Genomic DNA, 23,061 nt, shown 5'->3' with positions numbered 1-23,061 from the left:
GCGAGCTGTCCCAGGAGAAGGCGCGCGAGCACTGCGGAGGCTTGAAAATTAAATTGCATTGAACAAACCCCTGTTCAATTCATCAAGAGATGAGTGAGACAGGGGGTGGAAGAGCTTGAGGAATGGCAACAAAGAGCGGAGAACGGCGCCCCAGCACCTGTGGTGAATCACTGCGCTGCACTTCCAACGGCTCTCACGTTGAGCGGAACTGCTTTAATTTTAAATCTTCGACTTAATTGAGCCATTTTTAGCGCAACGCAGAAAGCTCAAATAAATCTCGCAAATTGCAGATATTTCCAGCGGCAAACAGTGACGTAATATGATCAAAATAGGAGCGAAAGGAAGACTTTAGAAAAACCGTGTTCAGCGATACTTTTGTGCGCATAGCTGCAAAGTCACCGACTATTGAACGCCTTTCCGGTGTAAACGAATTTGCTTATCGGGTTTTACAAACACGCGCCTACGCAGACGTCTATATGAAATTGTACCGTCGGTGCTGAGCACGAGGTCGCAGGCTCGACTCCCCGCCATGAGGCCGCTTTTCTGATGGAGGCCAAACGAAAAGAAAAAAAAAACGCCCGTGTGTACGAGATTTCGGCGCACGTTAAAGATCCTGAGGTGGCCACATTAATCCAGAGCCCTCCACTACGGCGCGCCTCATCGTCTGCGTTGCGTCGGCGCGTTAAACCCTATAATAAATCAAATCAAATTGTACCGTGTGTTTAAAAGCAATTTCATCGAAATATTTTTGGTAAAAAACCAGTGAAATTGTACTTGCTTTTTTTTCGCGTACACATACTTTAGCACCTAGCCTAAACTGTTTCACAAAGTTCTTTTGAGATAAAGGAAAAGTTGACATATGGCATTACTTCACTAATGCTTGTGTGTAGCGCGATTTGGCAGGGCAGTTTCATGTTCCATATCCGGACACTGTGTTATTTGCACTTTATTAATAGCCATACAATTACCAAGAGAAGAATTGGGTTTCCAAAACGCAACATAGAACGCCAACGTCAAACATTGCGATGAAACGCGACACCCCGAAGACTGACACGGCTCGCGGGTGCGCTTCGCATATAAAAAGTGAAAGCCTCTTGAATAGAAAAAAAAAATTAAGGTGTATCCTTGAAGTGTTCTATTCAATTTTACTCATTTTCAACTCTTCTTCCGCTTCGTAGATTCACCTACACGGAAGGAACTACGCCAACCTGCACGCGCACGTGCCTCAAGATATTCTGCCGTGTGAACTCGGTGGCTGGCGGGGGCCCTTCGACAACTCTGAGTCCGTCGACGCCCTTCTGCGGAACGAGGAAGCTTTCAAGGCGCACGAGGCATTCGGGTATCAACGGCCTCCGGTTTCTCTGGCAGCAGCAGCAGCCGACGTCGCCGGCGACGACGCCAGTTCTTCGATTGACCGGTCGAGCTTCCCACCGTCTGACATCCGGGTCGAGTTTGCACAGAAGCTTTGGCGATACTTTGCCCATTCATCAGTGCTCCCTGACGACGTGTCCGAAGGATCGGTGCACGCGAAATTCGTCCACAAGTGCCTCAGACAGATGGAGGAGTCAGGCCGCTGACCAACCATCAACCTCTACGATGCTATAGGGGTGGCACTAACCTGCAGTCCGCCCTTCAGAGAATGAATGTCAAGCGCGAACAATCCTGGTGCAGAGAGCGCAAGCATTGGAAGTAGAACAGTGCTTGAACCAAGGGTAACTTGATGCAGGGCGGTACTGTACTTGAACGTACCAAAGCCGAAGGAGACAGCGGACCAGAACAGATATGCGCGCTTGGTGCACATAAACTTGGTGCGCCCACGTCAACACCGAAGTCTCGTCTAAAGGCGTAGCGACGAAGTGGCCTAAGGGCATCGGGTCGTGCTTTCTAAAAGGCGCTTACAACCTGGAAGCTCATTGACTTGAAGTTTTCTCCAACCTACACTTCCCCCATGTCAGCCCTCTACGTCTACCCATCCTCGTCACAGCTGCGCACTGTCCTCAGGCTCCGAAACGACAGTGACAAAATTGCTGCCGGTGCAAAACGTTTGGCCTGTTTAGCGTCAGCGCCGAAGTCGTAACACAAGACTATCTACGGTATGCCCTGTCATTCCTTACCACTTGCTTTCACCATTGGCCACATCACTGAGGCTTCAGCGCATCTCCAATGGCTCGCGCCATCGACAACGACAAATGGCTGGCGGTACCCAAGACCATGTATTTCATCCTGTTGGGACTTGGGGACAAGAAGCGTTAGTTTCGCAAGACGCCAGTGACTTGAGCATGCTTTAGTGGTTGTTGTGGCGGAATGCGTTTTTTGCGGATGTTTTGCAACAGAGACACAGAAAAGAACTTCGATGTCAAACCTCTCTGTCTTAGTCTCCTTACGGAATCACAATATAAAAATGTTGTCCTCGGCCTGTTATTTATTGTTTGTGATCGTCTAAGCATCAGCCTCACATAGATAAATTTTGCAGTTAAACCAATTCCCTATTCTTCTAAAAAAGCTTGTATTTTCGCTTTTATGGCTTGCATTGAAGCCTGTATTAGCTGAGGTTATCGCAACTAGCCTGTGCGAGTTAGAATTGGCCCTGCCATTCTTACTTTTATAGACTAGCCTCAGCCTGCTTTTACGCCAATTATCTCCTATTTGCTTAATATCTACCCCTTATAAATTGCGGGAAGCCGTTTTGCCTTACTGTTTAGGCTGGGTGGTTATTCAGCCGCATTGAAATCTTACCCTGCTCCGATCTTGTGCCGATAGGGGCATTTTCTGCAGCATTTTAGAAATTTCGCTGCGATTGACCGTGAAGTGGCTACATCCCGCCCTAAGGTAATGTACAACAGTCGGTCAGGCATTGTCACCTTGAGTTTGACTTGCGGCCGCGGCGTGTAATCTTTTGGTGACAGCGATATTGACGGGGTTCTTTATTGAGACAATATGATGGGAGCAGAGAAAGCAAGCGTCGAATTGCTGTTATAAGAAGATGAATTCCGTGTGGCGGAACAAAGAAATGTACAATATGGTGCTACGTAGGACAATAAGAGCGAGTGATTCAGGGAGTGATAGTTCTGCAAATGTCTGAACTGAACAGTTGGAGGATGGTGATTGCGATGATGATGATTATGATGATATATAATAAAACAACAATAATAAAGTCAATGTGAGGACTCTCACAGCGGTGTCACATTCATCACAACGTTTCACTACTAGCTTAGCTGCCTTCCCTTGACGTAATCGTCCTCCCCGAAGATCGGCTGCGAGGAAGTGCGAAAGTAGGTTCTTGTATGGCAAAACATACGGTGCAACACCTCGGAACCTGAGCGCGGAAAACACGCTTATCGAGCAAAATATGAAAATGAAGACGCACGTGGTCGGCCGCGGTAGCAGCCTTGACCGGTGACTATATTAACATATCCCCCCGACAGCTGAGTGCAAACAGGAAAGCCACGTGTCTGGAGCTGAACAGACGGCCAGTTATAACGGTAGGCCCGTGCGTCTAAGACGCCGAGAGCTTGGGGAACGCCTGCGCGAGAGTGCGGAATTTCGTTTTGACGATGCTCTAACGTGAGGGAGAAGCTGGCTTCAGAGGGGTGTTTTCGTGTAGGCTGAGTGATACGTGGTCTCACTTGTGACGAACCTCTTGGCGTTACAGCTTCCGCCCATTCGCAGTGTAGTGTACTAGGATACGGAACACAGGAGGGAGTGATACGAGGGGCGTACCTCGTCTTGTGCCCGTATTGATAGCCGGTGAAAAAGCCTACACGTTTGCTTGTGCAACCGCTTCTGCAATACGTCAACAAAGCAAGTCGGTCCCAGTGAAAAAAAGGCAGCGAGAAGTCGGCTACAGTTGGCAGTACGGGTGTGGATTGCAGAGGTATGTAGTGTGTATTTTTTGAGTGCTTCCTCTGCAAGTTGCCTGTTTTGGCGTATGTTGGGAAGCGAACGGACAACCGGGTCGCCCACGTGCAACCATAGGTTTCATACGCTGAAGTTGCCGTTACCGAGCCCTGTAATTGAGCGTGTAAGACAGAGAAAAAAATTATATAGAAATTTATGTCGGAGCTACTTAACCATGAGAAGCATTTGCCAGTAATCGCGTGCTGTTTGTCGTCATATGTTAGGCTGTTCAAGGAAGTGGTGCGAAAAACCTCCAAAGAATCGTGAAAACGTGAAAACCGGTGACAACGCCGAATCGTTTATTATACCAGTACTAGGTGTGTGTGTGTGTGTGTGTGTGTGTGTGTGTGTGTGTGTGTGTGTGTGTGTGTGTGTGTGTGTGTGTGTGTGTGTGAGAGAGAGAGAGAGAGAGAGAGAGAGAGAGAGAGAGAGAGAGAGAGAGAGAGAGAGAGAGAGAGAGAGAGAGAGAGAGAGAGAGAGAGAGAGAGAGAGAGATGTTAATGAACACTCAAAAGGTGCCGCACTAACGGCGTGGCTCGCTACTTTGGAAGGGGGTGAATGCAGTGAGGCGAAAAAGATAGGGTAAAATAATAGGGCAAAAGCTAATAAAACAGAATTAAGATTACAGCGGAGTAAAAAATGCAATAACACGTGGGAAAGAGATCTGGGCAGAGAGAGAGAGAGAGAGAGAGAGAGTAAACTTCATTAAAGAAAAAGAGCCAAGTGGTCGGTTTCCTCAGTCCAGGACCCCGTTGGAGCGTCCAGCCGTCTCAGCCCGGTGAATCAGCCGAAGCTGTTCTTCGGCGCTCGAGCTGGCCAGTTCTCCTTCCCACTGCTCAACCGAGGGGTTAGAAATCGCGGAAACTGAGGGGTTGAGCTGGCACTCCCACACCATGTGGTATAGAGTGCAGGGTGCTTTGCAGAATCGACACTGCGGGTGGTATTGCGTAGGCCAGATAAAGTGCAGCTTGGTAGGATGGGGAAAGGTGTTTGTTTGCAGGAGAAGCCAGTAGCGCTCCTCTTTCTTGCTGAGAGAGGGGTGTGCAGGGGGAAGCGTTAGCCGGGCTAGCCTGTAGTATTGCGTCACCTCCTGGAATGATGTCAAGGGGATGGCCGTCTCTAGCCAACTCTCTCGCGGCGCTCGGCTGGTCAGACCTCGAGCAGTCTCGTGGGCAAAGACATTGCCACGGAGAGAAGTGTGAGCGTGTGTCCAGACAACCAATACCCTTTTCTTTGGAGGGTTCTGGCTTAAGATCTTCATTGCGGTGTGTGAGATGCGGCCTTGAAGGTAGCTCCTACACGCTGACTGAGAGTCCGTGATGACTACTTCCGCAGGTGTTTGCGTTATCGCCAGTGCTATAGCTACCTCTTCGGCCTGAAGCGTCGTTACTTTCGTGAGAGTGAGGCTCGTGACGTGGCTGTCTATCTTCGTTACGGTCGCCACCATGACTCCGCGTCTTGCATAATCTGCGGCGTCCGTGTAAAAAACATTTTCGTTGGAGCCATATTTTTTCTCCAGGGCTCTAACTCGCGCCTCTCTCCGTCCCTCGTGGAACTGCGGGTGCATGTTTCTTGGCAAGGGGGCCACTGTGATGTTACAGCGTAGTTCACCAGGGATATTTTTCGTCGATTCTAGAGGGCGATCAGGGATGTTCATGCCCAGTCTCAGTAGAAGTGCCCTGCCCGCATCCGTCCTTGATAGCCGGTAGCGCTGACTGAGCAGGTGGCCCTCAATCAGCTCGTCCACAGTGTTGTGAAGCCCAAGCTTGAGGAGACACTCGTTGGAGGTGTAGGATGGCAAACCCAGCGCTTGTTTGTACACCTTTCGCAAGAGCGTATCCAACTTGTTCTTCTCAGTCTTCGTTAGTAGAGCATAGGGCGTAACATAGGTGAACCTTGAGACGACAAATGCCTGGACAAGTCGAAGTGTGTCAGCCTCCTTCATGCCTCTTCCTTTGACCGTGATCCGACGAAGCATGTGAGCAATCTGTCTACTCGTGCTTTCCAAATTCCTTATCATCGTTGTGTTTGCGCAATCTGCTTGGAAAATCATGCCTAGAATTTTGATTTGCGGAGACGGGGTGACGGTGGCACCGTCCAGCATGATGTGCATTGAAGGTGCATCAGCTCGCCTTCCGCCTTTACGGCGCCCTAGGAGCAGTTCCGATTTTTCTGGGGCGCACGAGAGTCCACAATTCTTGGCATACTTGTTCACCGTATCAGCCGCCATTTGGATGCGGTCCTGCATCTCCCCGACCGAGCCTACACCGGTCCACACCGTGATATCGTCGGCGTAAAGACCATGGTGTAAGTCGGGGATTGACGCCAGTTTTGCAGGCAGGCCGATGAGGGCAATATTGAAAAGGAGGGGCGACAAGACCGCTCCTTGGGGCGTGCCGCGTCCGCCGGTGCGAATGGGTTTTGTTTGAAAGTCTCCAATCTTGAGGGTGGCTTGGCGTCCAGAGAGAAAGTCCCTGACGTAAGTGTACGTGCGGGTTCCACATCCGAGTTCATTGAGATTAGTCAGTATGGCTTCGTGAGTGACGTTGTCAAAGGCCCCTTTTAAATCAAGCGCTAGGATGGCTTTAGGTGTGTGTCTGTTGGCGCGATCTATAATGTCCTCCTTCAGTTGAAGCAATACATCTTGCGTCGATAGATGCTGTCGGAACCCGTACATGGTTTGTGGCAACTGCTTCGTGTCTTCGAGGAAGTTTTGCAACCGGTTGTGCACGACGTGTTCGAGCAGCTTCCCGATACACGACGTGAGCGATATCGGCCGTAGGTTTTCGATGCCGGGGTCCTTGTTTGGTTTAGGTATTAAGCGGACCTCGGCGGATTTCCATTCGAGTGGTATAGTTCCGCGCTCCCAGCAGCCATTGTAGTAGCGCGTAAGGGATGCGATAGAGGCTTCATCGAGGTTGGCCAAAGCTTTGTTTGTGATTTGGTCCTGACCTGGCGCGGTATTTCGGCGGATTTTATGAAGCGCTGCTTTCACTTCAGCCGTGGTAATGGGCGCATCCAGTTGCGGGTTTGGATGTCCAGTGTAGTCAGGGGCCGCGTAAGGGGGGTGCGTGGGCAGGTATTTCTGCTGCAGTTTGCCGAGCAGATCCTCTTGCGATCCCTTGAACTTGTGTATAATGGCTTGAATTATCTTGGAAGTCACGCTTTTGCCTTTCGCAGGATCAATGAGGTATCTCAGCAGTTTCCAGGTTTTGGATGCGCTGAGGGTCCCCCGCAGCCCGTCGCAGAGCTGAAGCCAGTTTTGATTGCAGAGCTCCGCTGCGTATTTTGAGGCCTGCTCAGAGAGTGCGGCTATTCTCTTTTTAAGTTTCTTGTTGTGGCGTTGCCGCTTCCACCTCTTGATGAGGCTGCGGCGGGCCTCCCACATGTGTAACAACTTGGGGTCAACACATGGAGTCTGAACCGTAGTCTTGATTTCTTGCGTTACCGATTTAATATCTTTTCGAATTGATGAAACCCAATCATTAATGTTCTCGATTTCTGAGGTAGATTGGATCGCCCGATGCTCCCGGAACTTCGTCCAGTCTACGATTCGGGCTACACCAGTATGTACTCGGTATTCCTCCCCTTCGACAGCGGTAACTATAACTGCGTGGTCACTACCTAGGTATTCCCCGGTGTTTTCCCACGTGGCTTGAGAGACGTTTCGCCCAAACGTGAGATCCGGGCACGTGTCTCTGGATACACTATTGCCCAGTCTGGTAGGTGCAGTCCAGTCGGTGAGGAGCGTGAGCTCGTGCTCTTCAATTGAAGCCATAAGTTCGTTTCCTCGCCTATTTGAGTAGTGGTATCCCCATACCGGGTGAGCTGCATTGAAGTCGCCTAAAATTAGCAAGGGACATGCGTCAGCCATCTGTACTGCTTGCTGTATGAGACTGCGGAGATCTGACAGCTTCCTCTTTGGCCTGCAGTACAGGTTAAGAATAAAAATGCTGTTTCCTTTCCCAGGTTTACGAGGTATCAACTCTGTGAGAGTTCCCTCCGTTCCGGATTGCCGTAGCGTGTGGTTGCACTGCAGTTACCCTCTTGCTGACAAGCGTGTTAGTGTCGCCCCGTTCCGGGTCACCGTATGTGACGTAGCCAGGGAGTCTGGCATACGAATTGACTTCCTGCAATGCGATAACGTCCGGTTTGTCTGTGCACGACTCAATGTACTGTGATAGTGTCCCAAGTTTTCCTTTGATGCTTCTCGCGTTCCATTGCCACACTATAAGTTTTTGCTCTTGCCTCCCCTTGCGGCTATCCATGAATAGGTCGAGTGAAGTCTGCCTGGTCATGGGTATCTTGCGAGGACGGACGAAGATATGGCTTCTCCCTACGTGAAGTTCGCACCGCCGATGCGCTTTGGCTTTCCAGTGCGTCTAGTCTGCTTAAAATAAGGCCGATGGACTGTTGGAGTTTAACTATGCCATCCGTCATTGTTTGCGCCACTTCATTTAGCTTGTCGGCCAGGTTCTCCTCTCCCCCTGTTGTCTGCATCTCTGACGTCTCACTACGTCTTGGCGTGTCATTCTGCTTGTTATTGTCGTCTATCTTGCGCCGCTTCTCCGCTCCTCCGCTCGTTTGCGGGGAGGTTGGTTTAGCCTGTGAGGCAACCTGAGCGATTGTAGCTCTGAGGATTGCCATTTCTTTCTTAAGGGTTTCTATTTGCGACTGCAGTTTATTGCATTCCTCACATTGGGGTTTAGGGGGTTGAGCTGTGGGAAGGGCAACTTGAGACCAGCTCACCTGTGAAGTCCCGGAAGCTTGGGCCCTCATGCGTCCTCTGTAGCGCTCAGCATCCGCGGCTGGTCGGGACCTGGATCTGGAGTGGGATCTGGAACCGTCCCGGGTATCGTGCCTGGAGTCTTCAGGTCTGTGTTTTGAGCGGGACCTCGATCGCCTCTCAGCTGCCGTCGTGAACCTTTCCAGCGACGGCCACTGGCTGCGAGGACTGGAGCGAGATGATGATCTCAGTCTTGGCCCGTCGTCCCACGGGACCAAGTGTTCAGATCTGTCCTTGGATGCTCCTCTTCTGCCACTTGAGTGCTCTTTACTCTTCTCCCAGGCCTTGCGCCGGAGAATGTATGGTTCCCGAAAACGTTTTGGGCATTCTCTACATCCTGTGATGTGGTCGCCATTGCAGAGGTCGCATTTCGGATGGCATGGGTGGTTCAGCGCTGGGTCTCTCACGCCGCACCTCTCCCAGTGCGGATTCCGACGTTGACACATACGTCTGCTCTATGTCCTGTACCGTGACAGTTGGTGCAGTATGGAATGGTCTTCTTGTAGATGAAGCATTTCATCTCAACGCCCTTGTAATAAATGTAAAAGGGTACCTTATGACCTTGTATTGTAATGACAACACAGCCCGACATGCCCAGGCGGCGGCAGCTTAGGAATTCATATCCTGGGCACCAAATGTCGTCCAAGACTTGCTCCATCGTGTACTGCGTTGGTATGCCACGAATGACACCTTTGCACGAATCGTAAGGTGAGAGACCATAGAGATTCACCAGGTGGACCCTTCCTTGGACGGTGAGCTGAGTAATCCGGCTTAAGGCTTTTGCTGCTTGTTGGTGTGGCGTGCTGATAGTTAGAATGTTCTGCTTCTCGTCGATGCGGACGCGGATTTCAGCTTCCCTCCATGACAGGTTGGCTGCATTGAGAATGCTCTCTGCCAGAAGTGCCGGGCTGACCGAGCCGAGGTCGAGCCCATTCTTTGGGCGAATCACAAGCTTGTAGTCTTCCTGTGGTAAGGGCGGCGGTTTGGGCCTAGACGTTTCCCACCGTGGTTTTAAAGCTGGCTTCGTTGGAGTAGAGTCCCGTTGTTGCTTAGCAGTTGAAGCGTTGGCCTTGTTTCTTCGTTTCGCCGACTTGCTAATTACTTCTATCCACTTGTCCCACTTGTCGTCGACATTGGAATTTTCTCCTTCGTTGCAGCGATCTTGCGTCTCCATCTCGTCGTCTCGTGGCGCGTGCTCGCCGGGTACAGCGCACACAGCTTCGGCTGCCGCGCTCGTGCCCGCCCCGCGCTCCATACCCGTGGCAGGCGCCGACCACCGGGGTTAGGGTTAGCGCGGTGGCATCCGCTTCGAATTGTCAAATCGTTGCAAGAAATGAACTCACGAGCTTGAGAGTTGGTTCTGCGTGATCCTGGTAGCTTCGCGAAAATGTTCTTCTTGTTTGCACTGCCGAAAATTGAAACTCTCCGTCCACTTGGAAACAAATCGCAGGAGCACATACGAGACACGTCTGTTCTATGCAATGGCACGAGCGCCTTTCCCAGATCTGGGCAATCCAGGGTTAGTAAACCTCGGGCAACCCTGAATCATTTTGGAAAGTCAACAGAGCCCTTGTCCCTAACGCCACATGACAAAAAAATTGTGCTTCGTAGCGATGTTAACACATGATCGAAACATACAGAGTGAACCTACGGTGTTGCAATGGAGAGAGGCATCCGTAAATTAGGCGAACAAAACATTTAATTTATAATGTAGGCAGTGTCTTGTTTTGTGGTTTTTGTGTTTATAGCACTTAATGGCTACAGTTCCCGTTGAATCACACAGGCGATCTTATGGTTCTATTTACAAGGCGCGCACAGTTCAGTCATTTTGGGTCACTTGATGTATACGTTTACGCATAATGTGCACTATTCTCGTTGATGCCAGACAGATATTAAGAAAATAGACACCGCTGTGGTTGAGGTTAGATAGATATGCACATAATGGGCACTGCTCCAGTGGACGGTCCAGAGATATGAACCCGATGAGCGCTCTTCCAGTTGATCGTAGATAACGTTCTGCGATTTTTTACGGCCGGGTGGTCTTGCAGCTTCTGCCTGCCCTGGTCTAAACAGAGATAAATTATCATCGTATCTATGAGCCAACAATGCAACAGTCTAAAATGTTGGCAACTGTTGTTTGCTGCCTTCACAGGAGCGCACAAGGGTAAGCTTCTATGTGGCGCACCCTTCAAAGTGACGCTGCGGTGAAGATAAAATGGGCGGAAAGGTGACGAGCAGCCGATATCTTCAAACCGCCAACTCAAAAAAATTCAGGGATACTTGCACTCACGCGCAAGATTCCAATGGCGAAGCTTTTGTAGGTGATCATTGGCTGACCCAAAGTTGAGTTTTGGTATTGTTGTGGTGTCGTGGTTGACGTCGGAGGTAAGGCGTTTCAATGACCTTTATATCTGCAGATCCAGAGTTAGCTCTTGTGGTCGACGTTTTCGTACGCCCCTCTGCAAGCGCGACTTATCGCCTCTAGCGGATGCTTTGCATGCCTAGCCTCTCGAAGCGCGGCCTTTTCCTCAGCCATGCGAACTATCCGCGTCAATGATCACCTACAGCAGCTTCGAAATTCAAGTCGCGGCTCTTGTACGGTACAGAGCGGATACGCACGACGACACGAGGACGAATGTACGAGGGGCGCGCAAGCTATGACGTGTCTTTGTCGTTCAGACGAAGTGTTGACACGATCCGGCGAACGCGGGAGTGTTGTTATGGCCAATTTTGCCCCATCCCCCTAAGTGGGTATGCTTAGCTTGACGAACGTACGCTCCAGGCACGCACGCACGAACGCTCTGCCTTTTCTTGGTATTTTTAACTGCGGACACTATGCGCGAACGATTTGCTTAACAGCTTCGCTTTTAAAACAGGAGAACACACACAACATTCCGTTCAGAGATAGGTATAAGCCAGGCACTTCAGGTTGGATGCAGAACATCAATAAACGCGTTGAAATGCCGGGCCACGCCCTTAAACTGACCTAATAGGTGCTAAACCACCATTATTTGTAAAGACAATGGGGAGAACTCAGCCAACAGAATGACAGAAAAAAATAGTTAGGGTTCTCGCTGAAACATCAAAATTGAAGGAACTAGAGGCCGTTCGCGACAATACCAACGATTCTACCCCTGAGTTACTGAGGCTGTTTTTTTCTTTATCGCCAGTCTTCGATGTAAAACAACACTTGGAACGGACGAACAACGGCATTAGTGTACTAACTAAACGCGGTACCAAACAATGCGGCCAGCCGTCACTTCGGCTTGGCCTTTCACGTGTTCACTACCAGGTGCAGTCAATGGTAGTACACAAGTAATAATTTTCCCTTTTCTTTTTTTCCCTGGCTTGGTGTCACACAACACAAAAACAACCATTCAGGTTGAAATAATAAGATCCCTCCCTAACTTTTAGTTGAGATTCAATATTTGTTGCCTTGAATGACACCTAACGCACTACGTAGTGACAAAACATCGGTCCCCATACTCTTGTTTGGCGTACACTTCACTCAGTTTGGAGACATTTTCGGCTAAATAAGGAGCCACTGGCTCCCTAAACTACTGAGGTCGAACACGGGGATTCTTTAAGCAGTCGCTCAAAAAAATCGAAAGAGTTTTCGAAGCAAACCAGCAGATGGCGTTGGGGCGTACTGCAAATGAAGTGAAATAATCAGGGACAACGACTTTAAAAAAAGAGGATGGACGCGAAGAAGTCCTTAGATATCTACAGGATCGGGAAGCAGGAGGTCACGAGGGAAAAATTCTTCGATAATACCAAAGGGAGTGCATTGCTTTTTGAAGCCCGGGCGGGTTGCTTGCGGACAAAAACGCTTATCCACGAGCCTAAACTATGCGCAGGTTGCGTCAAGAAGGCAGAAACCATGCGACATATTGTAACCATAGAGTTTCGGTTTTGGGGATTTGCTTTCTTCACTATGCATTAAAACGATACGAGTTCTGAGAAAGCCGAAATCCTTTCTGTTCTGTGGTAGCCGTGTTCGGTGAACCAGCACGCAGAGCGTGATCGCACCTGACGTTAGCCAAGCCGCAGTCGAAGGATCTGTGACCGAGCGGGTAATATGCCGCCGCGAAATTTGTAGCCGATGAAAAAAATGATCAAAACGTACTTTGACGAATCAAGATACGACAGATGCGGGCGCCTGAATCTGTTTTATCTTGTCATCGCTCACGACTGTTTAACGCCACGTTTTCTTTTTTCTTGTTGAACTGTAGCTGTCTGTCGGTGCCCCGGTTCACCACGAAGGCGACGTTTTCATAGGCACGCTAAAAAACGTTCCAAACTATTCAAACAACGTATTATATGAAATAACGGTAAAATTAATAAAACAAGAGTGTCTAATCAGTTATCCTGCCCCAAACATTAACATTGTTCGTGATACCACCTTGGCCTGCAAAATAGCAGACACAAATGTTTCGGCAAAACTACGCTTTCCTTCCTTTTTTCTTAGTTTTAAAACAGGCTGTTTTTTTTCCACTTACATAATTGCACACTATTCTTCGCGTTTTTTTTGCACTTTGTTTAAATTTGCGGTCACTAAAACGTTTCAATCCAAGCCAATGATGACACTTAGGCGAGCGCATGATCTAATGGCTGTCCATTACGACAAAGACGGCGTTGGCGTGAGCCGCATAGACGCTAGCGCCAGATTCCTCTCTAGTGTATATTGTAATAAACTTTATGATTGTAACAAAGTGCAAAATAATCCGACCAGTCCTCAGGGAGGAAGCCATCCAGCTTCCGGAGGCCCTTGGCTTTAAGGTTAGCGGTGTTATGACTTACTGGCGCCATGTTTGCGCGGGTCAGTCACCCGCCGGTCGACCTCCCCACCGCTTGTCGACGGAAACGAAAGGACGCCGACAACGCGGCGGCGGCCACTGATTGACAGCGGCTTTTGAGCGGTGTTGAGTGTTGTTGCCCAAAAGGGATTAAGGAGCCGCCGCTCGTCCCCCGGCCTAAGCAACTGAACGCGTGTGCGCGTGAAAGCCCAGACGGCGACGACCGGACGATGGCACCCAGTGGCGGCGGCAGCACAGCGAAGAAGGCAGTGGCAATGGTCAAGCCATTAACCCTTCCCGGAGTGATTCCACGAACCTTGTTAGCTCCCTGGGAAGTATGTGTGAGAACCCCACCGTGGGAACGCAGCGCGCGGCGGACACCAAAAGGCGCTCGCGCGTCTTCCGTTCTTCCCCTCTACTACAGCAACACCGACTAGATGCTCCTGACGAGTGGCAAGGGTGTATGTGTGTGTGTGTGTGCCGTGCATCTGTCGACATACCTGAAAGGCGTGTCCCTACCCGAGGGCGGTGCTTCACAGCGAGGAACTTACACATCACCATTGGTCCGCATTGTTTTGTATGGGGATCCCCAACCTAGGGAACTAGGGATCGGGGGTCAACAAAAAGGGCGTGCTGCGGCCCGCCAAGCGGTCTTCTGTCTTCATCTCGACAACTCACTGCAAAAATGTAAATAAACCCGTTGAGTTTGCTCTAAGCTCTCCCCTAGTCCTGGCTCGACGAAGCGACGGCGACCGGCCCCGCTACCAGCAGACTGCGGTCGCAACGACTTGCAACAACTGGATGGCAAGCGGTTGGATCTGAGCCTGGAGGACGGAGAATGATCAACACGCCGAGATCACGGAGACTGACAGCTGTGGACTGGTGAGTGCTGGCTTTGGTTTTTTGGTTGCCAGGCTGATAAGATAGAAGTGCAATCTTTTCCCTGGTAGAGGCTACCACAGAAGCAGTTGTTTCCGGAACTTGTGGGTAGAGAGTGAGCCGCACCACACTAGTTCTCTGTCATGGATTGGAAGCGTTTGTTGAAGAATCAGCTGCTGATTCTGGGGGAGGAGCTAGGAGCAGAAGTAGATTCGGGGATGAAGAAAGACGCAATTGTTCGCGCTATCGAGGGCTTGAATCTGAGCAGTGAAGATATCAAAGAAACCTGGAACGAGATTCAAAAGCAAGAGGAACAGGAGCGCGAGAAAAAGCGTGAGGAACAGGAGCGTCAGGAAAGGCGAGAGCAACATGAACGCCAGGAAAAGCGGGAGCAACAGGAGTACCAGTTAAAGCAAAAAGAACTGGAGGTAGAACAGTTGCGCCTGGAAGTGGAAGCGAGGAAGATGGCTGAGGTTCAAGGAGTGGAGGTAGCAGGCAGACAAAATCTTTGTGATTTATCTAAGCTAATGCAACCCTTCAAAGTAGGGCAAGATGTGGGCCTCTTTCTTGTGAACTTCGAGAGAACCTGTGAAAAAGCGAAGCTTGGCCGTAGCACATGGGCTCGAAACTTGTTAAGTTTGCTGCCATGTGAAGCAGCGGATGGGATCGCGCGGCTTCCGGTGGAGGAGGCGGACAATTTCGGCAAAGTGAAGGATAGCCTCCTAAAGAGGTTCCGACTTTCGTCAGATGCGTTCCGGCAGCGGTTTCGCAATCTGACAAAGAAGCAGGGCCGCACGTATTCTGAGTTTGCCTACGAGTTGAAGGTCAACTTGGTAGAATGGATGAAGGGAGCCGGCGCTTTTGGCAACTTCGAAAAGGCTCTTGAAGTAGTGGCTCTCGAACAGTTTTTTTCTAAGCTTTCCGAGCCAATGAAGCTCTGGATCCAAGATAGAGCCGGAGTAGTAACAGTGCAGGCAGCTGCCGACTTGGCTGATGAGTACGCGTCACGCCGGGGAGAAAGGGACGAGGTTGCTCCAGCAAAAGCGGGAGATAAAGGAAAACCTTGGACGGCGAAGCAGGGGGCTGGCGCAGGTATGACGGCACAAAAAAAGGCGGACTTCGCTGCAAGCAGTCAGGGATCACAAAACAAACAGGAGGGAAAGGCTTCGGATAGTTCTCCCAAAAAGAGTCCTTTTGACGCTAGGCAACCACCTACCTGCTACAAATGCAAGGAGGTTGGTCACATTGCCATAGGCTGTCGTAGGCCCAGGCCAGCCCTTTCGTACACTTGTGACTCTGCTACTAGCGAGGAGCTACTTAGTCCGTACCTTTTTAACCTAACAGTGAATGGAAAGCCATGCCGCGTCTTACGAGACAGTGGGGCAACCATTGATCTGGTGCACCCGGACTATGTGGCACAGGCAGATTACAACGGCAAGTGCGCATGGATTAAACCGGTTTTGCAAGAGGGAAGCATTTGTCTCCCGGTAGCTCGAGTAGTCATCACTGGGCCGTTCGGAGATGTAGAGACGGAAGCGGCGGTGTCAGACAAGCTGCCCTCGCAGTACTCCTACTTGTTCTCGAATCAGACCGACCGTCTGCTTAGAGAACAAGGGAAAAGTTTTCAGGAGGGAACAGTCCAAGCCTTGACTAGAGCTAAAGCACGGACGCCAGCAGCCGAACTAGAGCGGAAAGAACCGAGTTTCACCGGAAGTACAGCAACACCAGCTGGAGTCAGCACAGCGGAGTCTACTATCCCGTCGCCTACTGAAAAAAAGAGAGAGGGGTCAGAGGAGGAGACTCGCGCTGATATAGCTGAAGGGGAATCGGAAGAGGGGCTGCTCGTGTTGCCTGTATCTAAATCACTAGGCAATGTACAGGGGAAAGTGACAGGAGACGAGCTCATCGAGCAGCAGAAAAGCGATCCCAGCCTTAAGGAGATTTGGAACACCGTCAGGGAAGGGGTGGCGAGGAAGAATGTCAGTTTTCCCGTCAAAAATGGCATCTTGTACCGCCACTACCAGGATGCAAAAGGTCGCACGTTTGACCAGATTGTAGTTCCGACTAAGTATCGGCATTACATTGTTGATCTCTGTCACGGAGTTGGTCGGTTGGGGCATTTAGGAGCTCGGAAGAGCAAAGTTAGGCTCCTAACGGAGTTTTATTGGCCAGGATGCTTCACCGAGGTTGAGAACCACGTAAGAGCGTGTGAAACCTGCCAGAGAGTGGGAAAACCGCACGAGAAGGGAAAGGCGCCACTTGAGCTTCTTCCGCTCATTTCAGGGCCCTTTCCCCGGCTGGTAATAGACGTTGTGGGACCACTCCCAGCGACAAAATCAGGCTGCCGGTATTTGCTTACCGCTGAATTTCTAGCAACCAAATTTCCAGAGGCAATCCCAATAAAGGAGCAAAGCTCAGTAGAAGTAGTTAACGCACTACTGTCTGTTTTTTCGAGAGTGGGCTTTCCTCAGGAGATACTGTGAGACCCGGGCTCAGTGTTCACCAGCGTACTGACCGCGGGCTTCCTGGATAAGTGTGGGATAAGGCTGATGAGCCGAGTTCTGCAGGGGGCTGAAGAATACCCTGTTCTCTACTTAGTCGACCTTGCTATGTACTACAATACTTGGGAAGACCACCTGTACCATCTTAGCGATGTCCTTAGACGTTTGACACACGCTGGACTGACAGCGAAGCCGGCTAACTGCCAGCTAGCTCGCGCCGAAGTACGGTACCTAGGGCACGTGGTAAGGCAGGGCAGGAGGCGACCTGACGAGTTGAAAGTAGAGGCGGTTAGCGAATTCCCGCAACCAGAAATGGAGGGTGCTTCCCAAGGCCTCAAAACGGCTCTTGTTAGCTCGCCCGTACGGCATGCACCGAACTATGATCGTCCCTTTACTGTGCAATGCGATGCCCGCAACAGAGGCTTAGGAGTAGTACTCTGCCAGGAGGATGAGAACGGGAACGAGAACCCGGTGCTGTACGCCAGCAGGAAACTCTCGGTTCACGAGGAGGCCTACAGTGCGTCAGAAAAAGAACGTACCTGCATTGTGTGGGCCACCCAAAAATTGGCCTGCTGCCTTTACGGAACTTCTTTTGTCTTCGTCACTGACCACTGCCCACTAACGTGGCTGTCGCAAATGTCGGGAAAGAATCCGCGACTACTACGCTGGAGCCTTGCGCTTCAGGAGCTTAACTTCACTGTGAAGTATAAGAAGGGTTCCGCCAACGCCAATGTTGACACATTAAGCAGAGCCTTTTAGCTTTTTCGCTTTTGCTTTCTTTTGTTTTCAGTTGAGGAACGTTTCCCAGTAGTGATTTTGAGTAGTGTTTTAAGTAATTCAGTCTACGTTTTTAGCTGTGAGCAAGAGTATTAGTGTGGTTGCCATATGTAAAAAAAAAAGCGTAGGTGCATTGTAGCACCTTTGAAAGAGCAGCCTGGTTGCCGAAAACTCATTGCCGGCTCTTGCTGGTTCGGGAGGTTGGTCTTTGTGGTTTCAATGGTGCTGAAAGAATGCTGCTACTGTGATCTCTCCCGTCGAGCAGCTGATACTACACGACGTCCGAGATCTTCCCGTCGGCGGAGGAGCTGTTATGACTTACTGGCGCCATGTTTGCGCGGGTCAGTCACCCGCCGGTCGACCTCCCCACCGCTTGTCGACGGAAACGAAGGGACGCCGACAACGCGGCGGCGGCCACTGATTGACAGCGGCTTTTGAGCGGTGTTGAGTGTTGTTGCCCAAAAGGGATTAAGGAGCCGCCGCTCGTCCCCCGGCCTAAGCAACTGAACGCGTGTGCGCGTGAAAGCCCAGACGGCGACGACCGGACAATGGGACCCAGTGGCGGCGGCAGCACAGCGAAGAAGGCAGTGGCAATGGTCAAGCCATTAACCCTTCCCGGAGTGATTCCACGAACCTTGTTAGCTCCCTGGGAAGTATGTGTGAGAACCCCACCGTGGGAACGCAGCGCGCGGCGGACACCAAAAGGCGCTCGCGCGTCTTCCGTTCTTCCCCTCTACTACAGCAACACCGACTAGATGCTCCTGACGAGTGGCAAGGGTGTATGTGTGTGTGTGTGTGCCGTGCATCTGTCGACATACCTGAAAGGCGTGTCCCTACCCGAGGGCGGTGCTTCACAGCGAGGAACTTACACATCACCATTGGTCCGCATTGTTTTGTATGGGGATCCCCAACCTAGGGAACTAGGGATCGGGGGTCAACAAAAAGGGCGTGCTGCGGCCCGCTAAGCGGTCTTCTGTCTTCATCTCGACAACTCACTGTAAAAATGTAAATAAACCCGTTGAGTTTGCTCTAAGCTCTCCCCTAGTCCTGGCTCGACGGAGCGACCGCGACCGGCCCCGCTACCAGCAGACTGCGGTCGCTACAACTCGCAACAAGACGCAACAGCGGTAAAGTGAATTGGACAGCAGTAGAGGTTAGTAAAAGAAGGTTAGAATGTTCGTGGGAAAATAGCAGAGAACAGCCTGGGAAGACATGCGAACAAAGAAGTCAGACTAGCACAAAAATTTCGTAAAAGTATTTTCTTTTTATTTTTATATTATTTTTTATTTATTTTGTTTGTATTTTTTGGCGAGGTGAATGTACAGTGGCGTTGCAACTAAGACCGCTGTGCAACGCCACCCCGTTGCACAGAACCATCATTGCACAGCACCAGCAAGCATCATCATCATCAGTGCCTGACTTGTACCCACAAAGGAACGCAATCTCGCTAAACACACAGTCGCACCACCTCAGTAAAGATCGGGTGCACGGAATTGTCCACATACTCATTCCGCTGGGTAATATATTGTTGTTGCCTCCTGGTGCTCCGAGGGAAAATACCATGCCAGCCTACTTTACAAAGTACTTGCTCTAACGTCACAGTCTAGTTCGAGGCGCAGAATAGCGCGTACTCAACTCATTCTTTCTTCAGTATATATTGTCACGAAGCCAGAGGCGACGCAGTTGTCTTCAAGGAAAACAATTTTATTGGAGCGAACCCGTGCTCCTCTAACAACTCAAAGAATATACAGGCGGCGAAGCAGCACTCAACAAAGTGACGTGCGTAGGCGAGCGTCGGTTGATCGAGTGCCACGGCGTCCGCTCCGCAGGCTTTTATCTTTCGGCGCGAGTGTTTCTGGAACCGTCGATTTACATCGAGAACATTGTAGATCAAGGAAGATTATTCTGGGCTAGGGAAGTTAGGGCGAAGCGCTCGCCTTATCAGAATGAGATAACCCGTGCGTCATAAAAATAAAGGATGGAACACGCGTTTCGCTTGGGACACAGGTAACACAGCCGGTCGCGGCCGGGCAGTGAAAAAAAAACATAAACAAACAAACACAATGTATAATTCGCGGCAATATAGTGGGGAGTGGAATGGGCGTCACATACCCTTTGATTGAGCTCATTTCTCGGCACGGTGGCATTACTTAGAAGCGGTTCTTCCCCGATAAATGAGAAGAGATGTCATTGACGACTGCGTAGTGGCTTTCGCCCGTGTGCGCGCGGAGAAATTGTTCCTTGGAGCCAGGCCCGAACTTCAGTCAGTCAAACTCTATTATTTTTTCTCTCTTTGAGGAAGTCTATGCTAATGTCTTAGGTAAGATTAATCAGAAACGTGTGCAGCAGCGCAATATTTACAACTTTACAGTGCTCTCTAGCCTTAGCTGCTGCGCTTTGCCGGAGTTTGCTCCGCGATAAAGTTGTGGTGAAGGGGTTTCGTGACGTAAATATGCATACGACCACATACGGTTGTTTCAGTCACACAACATTCCGTTATAAGAAAACGGAGTGCATTTTTTGTGGCCGTTGAAGCAAAGGAGAGTGGGAACGGGACTGAGAAATTTGACTTCGGGCTGAATATTAGGTACGCCATTTTTTAAAGAACTTACGCTGTATTATATTAAAAAACAAGTGTGCGGCTGAGTAGCTAAAGGGATTAGAAAGTTCGTTTGTGGTCAGTGTTAAGTTTCCCTATAGCCACACAGAAAATATTAATCTTGAAGACATCGAGCACAGGTGTGCGCCTGTGCTGATTTCATCTCAGTAATCCGCTGTGAATATGGCTTTATTCAATGCCCGACGTTCTAACTCGAGCCAGCTTTACAAAAGAAAGCAGTGTACTGCGTTAAGATGAATGACAGTATTTAAACCTGGATGGTTTATATAAGCCTTGGTTCTCCTGTACGCAGAGGCAGTGCGGCACTCTCCTAAAAGTGTAAAAGAGGCACGCGCCATGACGGAGACAGAAGACAACAGGAATCGAGATGTCGGCGCGGGACTGCCAGACTTGGAGCTCGTGGCGAAGACGGAATTGGGAGAAACGCCCGAAGTCAAGGAGCGCTCTTTGTCACTCCTGAGGCAGCTCATCGCCGGTGAGCCAGTATCTCTAGCAGTGTGAAATTACCAATTACTCGAAAGCTGAAGCGATTATTGCAATTCGGTGGCGTCGCTTTGACGTTGCAGTAAGAGGAGAAGAAGGGCGGTGACCCCCCAAAAAAACACTCCGCCTCTTGTCAACATGGTCTGGGCATACCAAAAATTCCTCCTCTTTCCCCTAACGAAAACTCTCGAAGCGAGAACTAACATGGCTATGGGAATGGCAGACTTTTGTTTGAGACAAACTTGCTGGCTGAGTTAAGTGCCCCTTCAATAAAAACTAATTTTGATTTGACTGAGACAAAGTGCAGCTACCCGCGTCACTCGCGAGCGTGGAGAGAAGCAGCAATGAATGTTCTTACATAAAACTACACGTCCGTTAGCTGGCCTCTCAGTAGAACTGTTAAACGTTACGGAGTGCGCTCTAAAATTGCCTACACTAGCTAGTCCGGACGTAAGCAACATTCATCGCCTAAGAGGGCGTGCAATGAAACCGTATCGACATGACGACGTGGAATAAAGCTAAACAATATTAGCCGGTGTGGGTGAGGCCTGCCTATCGGGGTGAAATTAAACGGAAACGTGCAAACATCAAAGAGAGCCCAAAATTTCATGATTGGTGGATAATCAGTGATTGGTCGTCCTGACGGTGAGGTTTCAATCAAGGAACGACGACTGACTGACCTTCCGCGCTATCAACAAATGTTGTCAGCGCTATCTCGCTGCAGGAAACAAACATATTGCGATATGTAAGCTCCAGCTCATTGCAGAGCATTTCCATTTTAATTTTTGCTTCCTATCTTTAATCACGCGCTGCCTGCATAATAGTATTGATTAGAAACGACAGAGAGAGAGAAAGTTTTTTTATCATGTTTTTTGCTTAGATACAGATCAGTTGGCTTTCGTTAGTGAATTCTTGTGTGTGTGCGGCGCGCAGGCGATGAATCACTAGACTGTCCGGCGGACGACACGTTTCTGGTGAAGTACCTACGATGCCGGAAGTACCACGTGGAAGAAACCTTCGAGATGATCCGGAAGTACTTCCACGTGAGGCAGCGCCTTCCTGAGTACTTCGCTGACCTGTCTCCTCACACGATGCCATACCATAAAGTCATCGTCGAGAATCGTCTTATCCTGGTCTGCAAGGGAAGAGATCCGCAGGGAAGATCTGTGTTCGTTGTGAAATTTGGTAAGAGTACTCACTGTAAATTTGGTAAGAGTACTCACAAAAACCCTTCGCAAGAGTTGTTCTGTACCAAGAGCAGTTTTGGTATCGCGTAAATGATAAACTTGGATTGTTGTGCCATAGCGCTTACCCGTCACAAGGGTAAATGTCCAGAGCGAAAAGATAGGAAACTAAAACTAAAGTTACAATTATGGGACGTCACGGAGAATTGGGTCACAGGTTTAAATTTGCAACCGTGGAGGTAGCCATTTTGGTGAAAGGAAAAAAAAATGTACGTGTTTACGGCGTCTGGCCACAATAGTAAATACGTTGTAGTATGGTGTAATCTAAAGCTCTCAAGTGCGGTGTGGCATGTAGGCCCAAGTGTATCTTCGGTGCGTTAACACCGCATTTTACTTGCAATGTTTGTTGCTGCAAAGCTGTAAATACAGGATGTTTACAGATGATAAGGGTAACTTCGAAGTTCCCAACTTTTAGACACGCACTATAAGTCTTCTTACAAACTTCAGTTAAAACATTATTACGCCCCGCTCTTGGTGTGCTGACTGGGTACATCGTTTGGTTGGAGCGAAATTCTCCCAATAAGGAACTTATAAGCCTATCGCGTTAAACCTCACTGTACCATATACGACAGCGATAAGGCGAAGATTTGGCGTAGTTGGCGTTTAGCGTAATAAGGTATGATTACTAGAGCAAGAGGACGTACACAAAGAAACACGGGACCACGCTGCTCTGTTTTTCCTTTAGCGTTATCCCACTAGCACGGCTCCGTGTTTCTTATTTATGAATGTCTGCTTACACTAGAAATCATGTATTACCACACGCAACACGTGGCCGAATGCAAGATAGCTATTTTTATTAAACCTTCTCCCAGAGTTTGCAAAGAAACGAAAGACGGTACGCCATTAATAAAACAAAAGTGTGAGGCTCACTGTACAGCTCACTTATACCGGGCACCAAAACGTGGCTACTGGAAGATTCATACACGGCACAAAATAAGGCATGATTACTAGCGTGAAAGGACAGGGACATGAAGGAGAAGTACGGTACAATGCTAGCCCCGTATTTCTTCTCGCATTACTCCACAGGAGTGGTCATGTGTTTCTTCATGACCGCACCAACTGACTGTGTCGTGCACCT

The 23,061-nt window shown here is 49.8% G+C and overlaps 1 protein-coding gene across 1 annotated transcript in view; it reads left to right on the top strand.

Annotated features, from left to right (window-relative positions):
• The window catches only part of LOC144175335 (uncharacterized), a 49,767-nt gene that overhangs the window by 17,531 nt on the left and 9,175 nt on the right, over positions 1-23,061 (top strand). The window contains exons 6-8 of the mRNA XM_077704415.1: positions 1,179-1,569; positions 20,549-20,731; positions 21,673-21,924. Of these exons, the coding sequence (XP_077560541.1) occupies positions 1,179-1,569; positions 20,549-20,731; positions 21,673-21,924 (826 nt within the window). The remainder of the gene's footprint in view (positions 1-1,178; positions 1,570-20,548; positions 20,732-21,672; positions 21,925-23,061) is intronic.

This window comes from Haemaphysalis longicornis, unplaced genomic scaffold, assembly GCF_048455015.1.
Source record: "Haemaphysalis longicornis isolate Haplotype H1 unplaced genomic scaffold, Haemaphysalis longicornis Haplotype H1 scaffold_3, whole genome shotgun sequence".
Lineage (NCBI taxonomy): Eukaryota > Metazoa > Arthropoda > Arachnida > Ixodida > Ixodidae > Haemaphysalis > Haemaphysalis longicornis.
Note: the sequence above shows the minus strand (reverse complement) of the source record. Positions and strands in the feature narration are given on the sequence as shown.